At 35.7% G+C, this 12,555-nt stretch overlaps 1 protein-coding gene across 7 annotated transcripts in view; it reads right to left on the reverse strand.

Moving 5' to 3' along the window:
* CARMIL1 (capping protein regulator and myosin 1 linker 1) overlaps window positions 1–12,555 on the reverse strand; it is a 262,767-nt gene that overhangs the window by 148,887 nt on the left and 101,325 nt on the right. For all 7 annotated transcript variants that reach the window (XM_025052169.1, XM_015595507.2, XM_015595506.2 and 4 more), the window contains exons 4-5: window positions 8,530–8,589; window positions 1,389–1,510 (exon numbers count right to left, since the gene is read on the reverse strand). In XM_025052169.1, the coding sequence (XP_024907937.1) occupies window positions 1,389–1,510; window positions 8,530–8,589 (182 nt within the window). The remainder of the gene's footprint in view (window positions 1–1,388; window positions 1,511–8,529; window positions 8,590–12,555) is intronic.

A 12,555-nucleotide genomic window follows, 5' to 3' on the forward strand; every position in this document is an offset into this window, starting at 1 on the left:
TCCGTTCCCTTCCCTCGCCTCTAAATTCTCTCCATCCTTTTCAGGTAGATCTCTGCACAGCGGCCTGTGCTCATTCACTGCCCACCTACACTCAATCAGCTACTACCTCAGATGTTTCATGTCACCTGAGCTCAAGTGCCCGTGGTGTGAAGCCAGGGCCACTGTCTTCTAACTTCTATATGTTCCCAGATAACATCATCCAACAATATATTAGGCACACGGTAAGCATAAATGTATAAGCTCATGCAAAACCTCGAGACTCAGGAGCACAAGACTTAGGTTTCAGAAGAAGGACAACCAGAAGGCGCCAGGCCAGCCTTCCATTCTGGTGTCTGAGTGAAGTAAAGACAGAATCCGGTGAACAGCTGTGTAAAGGGCCAAGCTGGTCTCCTAAAGCGAAAGAGACTGACAGGAAGCTCCCATCCCCACTGAGCCACTGTCAGGCACCCAGAAGGTCCAAAAGGCGTAAACGCTGGGTTTTCCTGCCACTTTGCCTCTTAATTTATAGGCAGATCATTGTAGGGACACGTTCCATGACGGGCAACAGTTCCCGCAATATCCCTGGCAGTCCCACTCAGCAGGGTGCACAGCTAACCATCACAGCTAACCATGTCTAAGTGAGGCCCCGTGGTCTCCCCAGTATTTCTCTCAGAGTGCAGGGAGAGCAGTAGGAGGCGGGGTTCCTACAATCTGTGCATCATCTCTCATCAGGATGGTATTCTGACTCTCACATAAGCATCTCTCTGCCTTTTCACCTCAGCCAACCTATTCCCCCACTCCCACAGCTCACACACTCCCTATGTGCAAACTGTTACCCAAGCGGATAATCCTGATTTTAAACACTTAACAAAAAGAATGGGGGAAAGTACAAACAAAATTTACTAATATCCCTAAGGTGTATTTCAAAGAAAACAAAAGAAGCTAATTATTATGTTTAGTGTTTTTTTTTTAAGTTTCCTCTTACTAAGTAGGACAAAAAAAAATAAAAAATAAAAAGGAAAGTGAAGCACTGTCTTCATTAACACTATGTTTGATGCATTTACACAAAGTAGTTGGCCTCTGTAATTCTCCTCAATAGCTGGGAGCAAAATTCAACTGGGGTAAATCTCGAGTTATAGTGAAAGGTTTCTGTTTTAGTCTTATGAGAAATTAAAAGTACTGCTGAATCCCACAGCATTCAGGTTTGTTAAAATACAGAAAAATGTAACCCCATAGAAAACCTCAGACATGAAACACCAAGGTTTGAATTAGGGTGCTGACATTTAATGTTTAAGAAGGAAGTATGGGAGAGGAGCTGAGAGAAGGGACGGAGGAAGGCATGCTCTCATCTGTCAGCTTGAGAAAGAACCAGTTCTCTGCTCCCCTCACCCTTGCCCAGCAGAACTCACACTGGAGAGAGGCCAGGAAATATCCTCCGCAGGCAGGAACCGATGTGAGCCAGCACCTCGCTCACATCCTCGGGCGAGGCCATCCTCATGGACATGCTGGACTTCTCAGTTTCCACAACCATCTGCAAGAGCCGGGTGGGACACTGCTGAATAACGACTCCAATTCCTTGACTTTTTTATTTTAAATTACATAAACTATAAACTCACACTGATATGCAGTAATACAATTCCAGTTTTTAAGAAGCACTTCCTTAAAATAACACCCGTGGTTTAAGACTCAATGGAGTATTTAGGTAGAGGGTGGACAGGTTGTCAGAAACACCCAAAAACTAAAACCAGTGTTGTGAAGGGCCAAACTTCAGATTCGAACAGAGCCCCCACATGTAATGAAAACTGAATTTCCACATTTGCACGTGACTTTTCCTCTACCAAGACTTTGTCATGAAATGCTGTCATACAAAGCCCTACTATCCAGTGTAATTAAGAAACCTCCTTTAGTGAATGCCTGAGGGCAACCTGATAGGTACTGTTTTATTTTTCAAACATGTTTTAAAAACAAGAAACCTTATAAGGTATTTAAATGAAATGTTAAAACCTTTTGCCTGAGAAAAAAAAGAAAAATCAAATGCTTATAAAACTTTCAACTTTTCTAAGAAAAGGAGATACTTAGAAAGGATTAGATAAAAGAAAGAAGGTAATAAATGTTTAGTGCTAGGTAGAATCATTCCTGTAATTAACCACTAGAGCTGTCCAAAGCTTATACCAAAACTGTTCTGATTAAAGTCATATAGCCAGTCTTATAAATAAGTATAAATCAACCTTAAAGGAAAAGGACCAATAGGTTGATTATGGACACATTACAAATAAAAAGAATCGACTTCAGTTACTTAAAAAAAGATATCATTGTCTTAGATATCAAAAATAGTCACATAAAATGCAATCCCTTTGGATTATCACTGCCTCAAAATATCCTCACACATTTACTTCCTGTTATTAGTTAATTTGTAAGAAAATCTGCCAGGGGACCATACTTAAGATGCAACTAACCAACTGGATTAACAAAGCAGTTTTTAGATTTGCTTTAGGTTGTCTTAAAATTAGCCAAATAAGAAATAATAATCTGTTCTTCAAAGTATGTATGTTAAAAGGAAAAGTAACGTAATCTGAGATCAAAGAAAAAGACTTAAATGATTTGAGTCCTGAAAATTCTACTTTTCCATAAATACCCTTAGAGAAATCTGTTAATAAGTATTTAATGCATACCACCTCTTGGCTCCCTGTATAAAAAACTTTTTTAATCCTAATTTGCAGCATGTTCGTCAAGAAACTGAAAGCATAGAGGTGTTTACTTAACTGGAGGTGTTCACTGATCAACCCCAGGCTACCTCAATGAGGATTCTTAAGTGAAACCAAAGCCACTTTGTGCAGTTAGCTCAGATGTTTCATATGCACCTATCTGTGCATGTTTTACAAATCAGATACTTTGGGAGGCAGCCACTGTGTCTGCATTCTCGCCCTGTCCCCAACCTTCCAACCTCTGGTAATTAATTATATTCTTCACTACTGAGTACTCCTACTTTCTCCACATGTAGTACATCTACTCAGTTCACAGTTAGGGTGTGAGTAATTAGTGATTGGGTTATTCTAATTCCACTTAATCTTAACACCTAATCATCCTTAATTGTACAGGATTGAATAGAGTGACAGGGAAGAAAAATAGGTGACAGGTGGGAAAGAAATGAGCCTTCAAATTCAACCTTACATGAAAGCAGTCGCACAGCCCGGCATAATATGTCACCACCTTTGTGTAAAGATTGCAACAAAGATGATGGCAGTAAGACTAACACAAGAAATCATTTCGTTAGGAAGAACTCGCTCTCAAATATCTCTCTCTTTCCCCGCTATTTCAGCTGGGAAAAAACAATGAAACGCTTTTTGCTTAGACATTGAGAAGGACGTAATCCATGACCTCCAATGCACATTTAAAATAATAATTAGAAATATAAACCATTGTATCTCATTTAAGATTTAAATTTCCAACCCTACCCCACCTCCTTTTATAAGGTAGGATAACCTAACTAAATTTTAAGAGGGGCATTTTTTACTGAACCCCAGCTAATAGATCTGTGAAGCATTTTTCCTCTAACAGAAGAAATAGCCATGAGTAATTTGTGAAAATCATTCTATGACAAAGCAAACAATTAACCTTATAATTTAAAAAATCGCAGGTGTTTCAACTGTACAAGAAACAGTCCAAAAGTTCTTTAACTATAAAATTTTATAACTGCTGGCCTAGATTTATTGACCATGAAGGCAACAGAACCTGAACTCCAGAAAGGGCTATGATAATGAAACTTGGAGTATAATAAGACAAAGGTCTCCCAACATTTCACTAACTCAATAACACATCCACTCTCATTCATACAACAAAATGTGTATGTCTCAGGCAATTATTTGAATGTACAAACTATAATTAAATAATGATAAAACTAACAATGACAAAAAGTTAATAAATCCCAGAAAACATTAGAAAAGCATGTACTAATCAAGGCTAGATCATGAGTGCCACAGGCAGACACTATCAGCTTTATGGTACTACATAAAAGATAATAATAATTATGGATATCAAAGGTCTGAGGTTACATGGGTTTTAATTCTCGACCTTTGAAACAACAAGATCAAATGATGTACTTGATAAAAATACAAATGCCTACCCTAGATATACGGAATCCTGTCATGTGTGTATGTGTGCATGCGTGTGTGTTGTGTGTGGGAGGGGGATAATGTGATGGAGAGGGAGGGGTACTGTTGAAGGTATCAGTATTTTTTAAAAACTCCAGTCAATTCCAAAACATCGAATTTTAAATACAATTAAGTGACCGGTATTGCCAATATCTAAACTGCTAGCCCCTCTGCCAAAGCAATACTACTGTTTCACTATAATTTCATCTCCAAGGTCCACACCATGGGACCAAGTTTAACTGAAGTCATATCACAGAGCTATTCTTCTGGTACTTACAGTGACAGAACAGCTCCATGGAATTGAGGGTGACTGCTTTACACCCAGAAGGGACAGGACTGTAAAGAGGTATAAGACCAGTTCTTGCAACCACACAGGAAAATTAGTCTTGATGTATCAACATCCTTTCTCATAATTAAATACCAAAATCATAACACATTTTTAATATAACCTTGGTATTAACATTTCAATAGTGTCCTTCTGCTTGCATCTCGATTCCCAAATCATAAACAAACTTCTGATTTAAGAACATCAAGAAATCCCTTGTTATGTCATTACTCATGAATGATGTTACCCTACTTACGAGCCAATATGTTTATCCAAATGGGCAAACATATGGAGCTATAATTTTTCTTCCAAACTCCAGTTTCTGATGATAAACACATAGGATAAAACATTCCTCTAAAACGAACTATGGAAAAGTTCCAAGAATTTGTATGTAATCTCGATCAACATAAAGTGACAATTTTGACAATTTCTTTAGGGAATGTTACCAAAACAAACTACACACACACGTACATTTTCTTTATAGTTCTGAAAACTAAAACAAAAAGTAGAATAAAGATCAGAGTAAGAAGAATTGATGGACTCAACAGAGGAAATCGAAACTAAAAAGCAAATTCTTTGAGATCAATAAAACTGATAAACCTCTAACCAGACTGATGCAAAAAAAACAAAAACAAATTATCAATATCAGAAATGATAACCTACAGATATTTGAAGAACACATGGATACTATAAACAACTTTGTATCAATAAATTTCACAACAGAGATGAAATGGACAAATTTCTTAAAAGACACAAACTACCAAAACTCACTCAAGAAGAAACATATGATGTGTCTATATATTTTTTTAAAATAAAATTTGTAATTAAAAACCTTCCCAAAGGGAAAACTCCAGGCCCAAATGCCTTCACTAGTAAATTCGACCAAACATTTAAAGAATTAATACCAACTCTATATAACAATACATCATGATCAAAGGGAGTTAATCCCAGAATGAAAAGTTGGTTTAATATTTGCAAATCAATCAGTATAAGTCACCATGTTAACAAACTAAAAAGAAAACACACACAATAATCTCAACAGATAGAGAAAACACATTTGAAAAAATCCAACACTAATTCCTGATAAAAATTCTCAGCAGACTAGGAATAGAAGAGAACCTCCTAAACTAGATAAAAGGCAACTATGAAAAATCTACAGCTACCATCAATAACACTTAATGGAAAAAGAATGAATGCTTTCCCTGAGGATTAGGAATAAAACAAGGATGTCTGTTCTCACCATTTCTATTCAGCATTTTACTGGAGGCGTTAGCCAGTGCAATTGTCAGGGGCTGAGGTGATGTTACCCTACTGACAAGTCATAAATTAGCCTGTTGCTGTTTTATGAATTCAGGAAGGAGCTAGGAGACTCCGGGGTCAGAGACAAAGCACTTTGTTATTCATGGTCCAGCAAAAGGCACCATGTTTGCATAGATATCTCCCTAACCCCCAAAATCCCACAGGGTGACATGGAGGGCTTAGACAAATGCCCACACACGCAGTGGGCTCCTTACAGGAAAGGAACCCTAGAGCTTGGAGAATCACTTGTCTTCACAGTAAACAGTAGGCAAGCTGACTCTTTGTTCAGAGAGAAACATTCATCATCCCCCAAGGCTGCTCATCACGCATATAACCCTGAGAGGAAGCCTCCGTAAAAGAGTCACAGCATGAATTCAAACCCAGTAAGACCTGTGGGAGCCACGAGGAATTTCTCCCAGCAGCAATACAGCAAGAAAAAGAAATAAACAGTATCAATATTCAAAAAGAAAGAAGTAATACTGTCTTTACTTACAAAAGACAGTCATCTGTGTATAAAATGATATGATGTGTTGGAAAAAAAAAAAAAAAAGCTACCAGAATTAATAGGTGAGTATAGAAAGATAACAAGATGCAAGAGCAATATGCGAAAATCAATTATATTTCTATATACCAGTAAGAAACAATAGGAAATTGAAATTTTAAAATAATATCATTTATAATAGTATCAAAAAAACATGAGATACTTAGGAATAAATCTGACAAAAGATGTATAAGACCAATACACTGAAAGCTACAATAAAATACAACTAAAAAAAATTGGGTCAGAGACTCCATATTGTCAAGATGTCAATTCTCCCCAAACTGATTCATAGAGTCAACATAATCCAAATCTAAAATTCATAAGGAATTGTAAAAGACCTAGAATTACTCAAACAACTTTGAAAAGGAAGAACAAAGTTGAAGGACTAATGTCTGATTTCAAGTCTTACTATGAAGCTACAGTAATCAAGACAGTGTGATAGTGTCATAAAAATAGACAAATACTAAAGGTACAGGATTCAGCGTCCAGAAATAGACTGACATTTACATGAACTGATCTTCAACAATAGTGAAAGCCAGTTCTGTGAGGAAACAATATTCTTTTATACAAACAGCACTAGAACACATAGATATACTATACATATGCAAAAAAAGAAAAAAAGGAAAAAAGAACAGTGATCCACATATTGCTTGCTTTATATACAAAAATTACTTCAAAATGGATCCATCATAGAAATAAATGTGTAACCTAGAGTTATAAAACTTCCAGAAAAATTCTTGGCCTTGTGTTAAGCAAAGACTTAGTCAATCTGACACCAAAAAAGCACAATCTATAAAAGAAAATTTTGATAAATTGGACTTTATCAAAATTATAACTTCTGCTCTTCTTAAAAGGCACTGTAAAGAAAATGAAAGGATAAGCTGCAGACTGAGAGAAAGTATTTATAAATCATATATCTGATAAAGGACATGTATTCAGAATATATATAGCAACTCTTAAAACTATAAGAAAACAACTCAATTTAAAAAAGTGACGAAGGATAGATTTGAACTGACACTTGACTAAAGAAGATATCTGATGGCGAATAAGAAAATAACAAGACGTTCAATATTTTTAGTCATTAGGGAAACACAAATTAAAACCACAATGAGAAAGCACTGCATGCTTATTAGAATGGCTAAGAAGTTAAACAGACTGACTATGCCGGTGTTGGGGAGGGTGTGGAGGAACTGGAACTCTCACACACTGTTGGTGGTAATATAAAATGACACAACCACTTGGGAAAACACTGTGGCAAATTCTTAAAAAGTTAAATGTATACCAACTTTAAGATTAAGCCATTCCATTCCTAGATATCTACCCATAGGAAATGAAAGTCTACATCCAATCAAAGACTTGTACATAGCTGTTCATAGCAGCCTTACTTGTCATATCCAAAAAGCTGGAAACAGCCCAAATGTCCATCAACAGGTGAATGGATTGCAAATTGTGAAATAGACATACAATGGAACACAACTCGGCAATAAAAAGGAATGAACTATTGAGACATGCAACAAAATAAATCAATCGAAATATTTATACTGACTGAAAGAAGGCAGATAAAGAAGACTATATACTGTATGATTCCATTCATATAAAATTTTAGAAAATGCAGACTAATCTGTATCAGCAGAGAGTAGGTGTGTGCCCCTGAGGAGGAGGGCAGGGGCGAGTGATGACAGGTATACAAGAAAACTCTGGGGTGCTGGATACATTAAATACTTTGATCGTGGTAATGGTTTCATGAGAATACATATGTTGAACTCATCAATTGTACACTTCAGTTTACTGCATGTTACTTATAGCTCAATACAACTGTTTTTAAAAGTCTACATTTTATTAATATCAAAAAATTAATTTATTCCTATATTCCCAAAAAGACCTTATATTGTACTGTATGACAGCTATGAAATTTTAGAGCTAAAACTTGTACAAAATCTCTGAGGAACAGCATTTTCACTCTTACATCACCCACTAGCGAAGAGCTAATTAGTTCTTTTCAACCTGCGTTGTGGAGAATGTTTTCCGTATCAGAACCAATGCCCGACTCCTATCCACTCAGCCTCGTCAGGCTCTCATCCAGAAATTTCCATTTTCTCTAATTTTACTTTTTAAATTATCTCAAGAAACTTTCAACAGTGAAACCAAACAGAAGATGTTTCACAGTTTCAGAAAATCAAGAGAGGTGATGACCTTGCAGTTTTGACAATCAGGTTTCTGTTGTTCACACTCACCTGAGCTGGCTTGCTGCAAGTGACACCGTGAATCTCCAAGTAGCTGAAGGTTAACTCGAGCTGCAATTGAGGAAGAGAAATAAAGATCTGTAATGAAGGTTTTAAAATACAATTCAAGGTAAAAACACTACAGTTAGAAATGCTACCAACTTCTAAAGGTACGCTGGTTCAGTATCTCCATTCATTCAATAAGAGAGGACCTTGATTGATCATATTTCAGAAAAAAGTATTATTCACATCCCTGATGGGTTGAAAGGAAGGTACATATTTGACTTTTTAAATTTAATCCAGGAACAAACCCAATGAAGTTTTATACTTTTACTCTGGCAGTTATTCAGAAAAATGAATGTATGAAGTGAGCCACCTAAAATATACTTTTTTCTTTTATTTCAAAATTTTGCTTCAGAAAATCACACAAATGAAGTCAGTGTTGGTTTTCCTTTCTTTCTAAATACTTATTTACCTCTTTGGATTGCACTCTGACTCATTTCTTCTATGATCATTCATAAAAATTCATATTTTGAATGGATTTAGAGAGATAATATTTATGAATTTTAAACACAGTTAAAGTCTTCTTTCTTTCTGCATGTAGATAAATGATTAATTTTCTTTTTATTTCAATAAAAAGTGCCCTTTCCTCTCTTCTCATGTAATCGGCATTTCTTTTTCTTCAAAACATCTCTCGACTTGCACTCTCTGTCTGTTTTTCCTGGACAATAGCCACTAATCTTTCTCCTGGTTTTGCAGTCTTTTGTTCTACTACGGCAAACAGTCCCAGGGAACAGGACTGGAGACAATGGAGGACTGAGTTGGGTCAGTTTGTTTTGCCCTCTCGCCTTAAAGCTAGAACTGTAATGAGAAAAGAACCCACACATCCAGAAACAAGTCCGCAAGACCCTTGGTTCTGCTCACTGGGGTAGTGAGTAAATCAGAACACAGACCTCCTGAATCTCCAGTTACATATCTTGAAGTATGGTGATGAGGACTGGATATAAAGAGATGATTCATTCTTTCACTACTCACTTTGTCAACCAGCAGACATGTATGGAAGGCCTACTATGTGCCAGCGTTGGAAATGGACAGAAGAATAAAACACTTGTCTTCCAAGAGGTAAATGCAGCATTGGAGGCTCATTTTAAACATTTAATTACAGTAGAAATCTTCTTACCTATTATCAAGTCAATACTTGGTTGGGTTTTGAAAAGTCATTTAAAGCAGGGAATTATTTTCTAAAAAGTTATATATCTACCTTCATTTATTTCAACTTAGAATGTATAAATACATTTTCATATGCTAGCCTTTGGTTTAATGCCAAAGCTTCGTCTTTGAGTTAAGCCTACCAGCTGGCCCTCTAGTGGCATTTCCTCTATGAGCCACACTGTAATACAACTTGGAGTAAGAACTTGAAGACACTTGCCAAGCAGTATGAAAGCAGACATTTCTATATTATGTTTCCCATCCCTTCAGCCTTTAACAGTTTAACAGCCTTAACAATACAGTAATTTTTTAAGTAATTCACATTGTCAGCATTCAATCTTTCATAGACATAGCCTCCTTTAGAAACCATATTTCATTGGTATGTGAAATATCTTTAATATCTAAAAACAATATATTTTTTCTAATTTTAAAACATTTTTCAAATAAAGTTGAGATTCAATATTACATTAGTTTCAAGTGTATAGCATAGTGGTTAGACAGTTATATAACTTGCAAAGTAATCCTTCCAATATGTCTAGTACACCTGGACACTACACATAGTTATTACAATATTATTGACTATATCCCCTATGCTGTACTTCACATCCCTGTGACTATTCTGAAACTGCTAATCTGTACTTCTTAATTCCTTCATCTTTTTTCACCTAGCCTCCTAACCCCTCTCTCATCTGACAACCATTAGTTTGTTCTCTGTATCTATGAGTTTTCTTGTTTTGTTTGTTCTTTTATTTCATTCTTTAGATTCCATATAAAGGTAAAATTATATGGTATTTGTCTTTCGCTGTATGACTTTTTTCACTGAGCATAATACCTTCTAGGTCTATCCATTTTTTTTTCACAAATGGTAAGATTTCATTCTTTATTACTCCACCGTATATATGCATCACCTCTTCTTTACCCAATCATCTATCAACAAGAATTTAGGTTGCTTCCATATTTGAAGTATTATAAATAATGCTGCAGTGAACATAAGGATGTATATATCTTTTCAAATTACTGTTTTAGATTGCTTTGGATAAATATCCAGAAGTGGAATTACTGGGTTATGTGGTTGTTATATAATATTTTGAGGAAACTCCATACTATTTTCCATAATGGCTGCACAAATTTACAATCCTACCAACAGTACATGAGGGTTCCCTCTTCTCCACATCCTTGCCAACGCTTGTTGTTTGTTGATTCACTGATGTGACAGGTATGAGATGATATTGTATTGTGATTTTAATTTGCATTTCCCTGACAGTGATTTGAATAACTTTTCATGTATCTTTTGGTCATCTGTATGTCCTCGTCAAAGAAATGTCTATCTATACAGGTCCTCTGCCCATTTTTAAATTGAATTGTTTGCTTTTTTGGTGTTAAGTTGTATGTGTTCTTTATATGTTTTGGATATTAACCCCTGTTGGAGGTATCACTTCTGAATATCTTCTCCCATTCAGTAGGTTGTCTTTTCATTTTGTTGTTGGTTTCCTTTGCTGTGCAAAAACTTTTTGGTTTGATTGTAGTCCTGTTTATTTTTCTCGTGTTTCCCTTGCTCAAGGAGATATATCCAAAAAAAAAAAAAAACTGCTAAGCGACATCAAAGAGTTTACTGCCTATGTTTTCTGCTAGTCTGCTAGTTTTATGGTTTTGGATCTTACATTTAAGTCTTTAATCCATCTTTAGTTTATTCCTGTGGTGTAAGAAGGTGGTTTAGTTGCATTTTTTTTTTTTATATATCTGTCCAGTTTTCCCAAAACCATTTATTATGAAAAGACTGTTTTTATCTCATTGCAAATTCTTACCTCCTTTGTCACAGATTAATTGACTATATAAGATTACTGTAGCCTTAAAGTATAGATATCAAGAAGTGTGACTCTCAGTCTGTGTATCTTTTGATTTGAAGTGTGTCTCTTATAGGCAGCATATGTATGGGTCTTATCTTTTTAATCGGAGTATGTAATCCATTTAAAGTAATTATTGATAGGTATGTAGTTATTGCCATTTTACTATTCATATGTTCAACCTTTTTTCTTCTTCTTCTTAAAAAAAGTCCCTTTAATATTTCTTATAATATTGGTTTGGTGGTGATAAACTGTTAGCTTTTTCTTGTTTGGGAAGCTTTTTTTTCCCCCCAGCTTTACTGAAATACAATAGACAATTAGTTGCTTGCATTTACACTGAACAATTTGTTTTTTTCAATTATAGTTGGCATACAATAATATATTACTTTCAGTTGTACAGCAGCATAGTGACTAGAGATCTATATCTCAAAGTAATCACCCCACTAAATCTAGTACCCCTTATCCCCCTTACATATTATTACATTGTTAACTATTTTCCTTATGCTACCCTTTATATCTCCATGTCTATTTTGGAACTATCCATTTGTACTTATTAATCCCTTTGCCCTTTTCACCATCCCCCCAACTCCCTACCATCTAGGAGCCCTCAAACTATTCTTTGTATCTATGACTTTGTTTCTGTTGCTGTTGTTTATTTTGTTCCTCAGATTCCACATGTACATGAAATCAAGCAACATTTGTCTTTATCTGACTTATTTCATTTAGTGCAATACCCTCTAGGTCCATCAAGGCAATGTATTTTTCCATCCCTTTCCTTTTAGTCTGTGTGAGTCTCTTGTAGATAGCCTATGTAAGGGTCTTGCTTTCTTATCCATTCAGCCACCCTGTCTTTTAGTTGGAACACTTAATTCTTTTCCATTCGAGGTACTCATTGATAGGTATGGAGTTATTACCATTCTTTATTCCTGTTTTTGATACATGTTCTTTCTTCTTAAAGAAGTCCCTCCAACATTTCCTGTATTAC

This window comes from Pteropus alecto, unplaced genomic scaffold (genome assembly GCF_000325575.1).
Source record: "Pteropus alecto unplaced genomic scaffold, ASM32557v1 scaffold106, whole genome shotgun sequence".
Classification (NCBI taxonomy): Eukaryota; Metazoa; Chordata; class Mammalia; order Chiroptera; family Pteropodidae; genus Pteropus; species Pteropus alecto.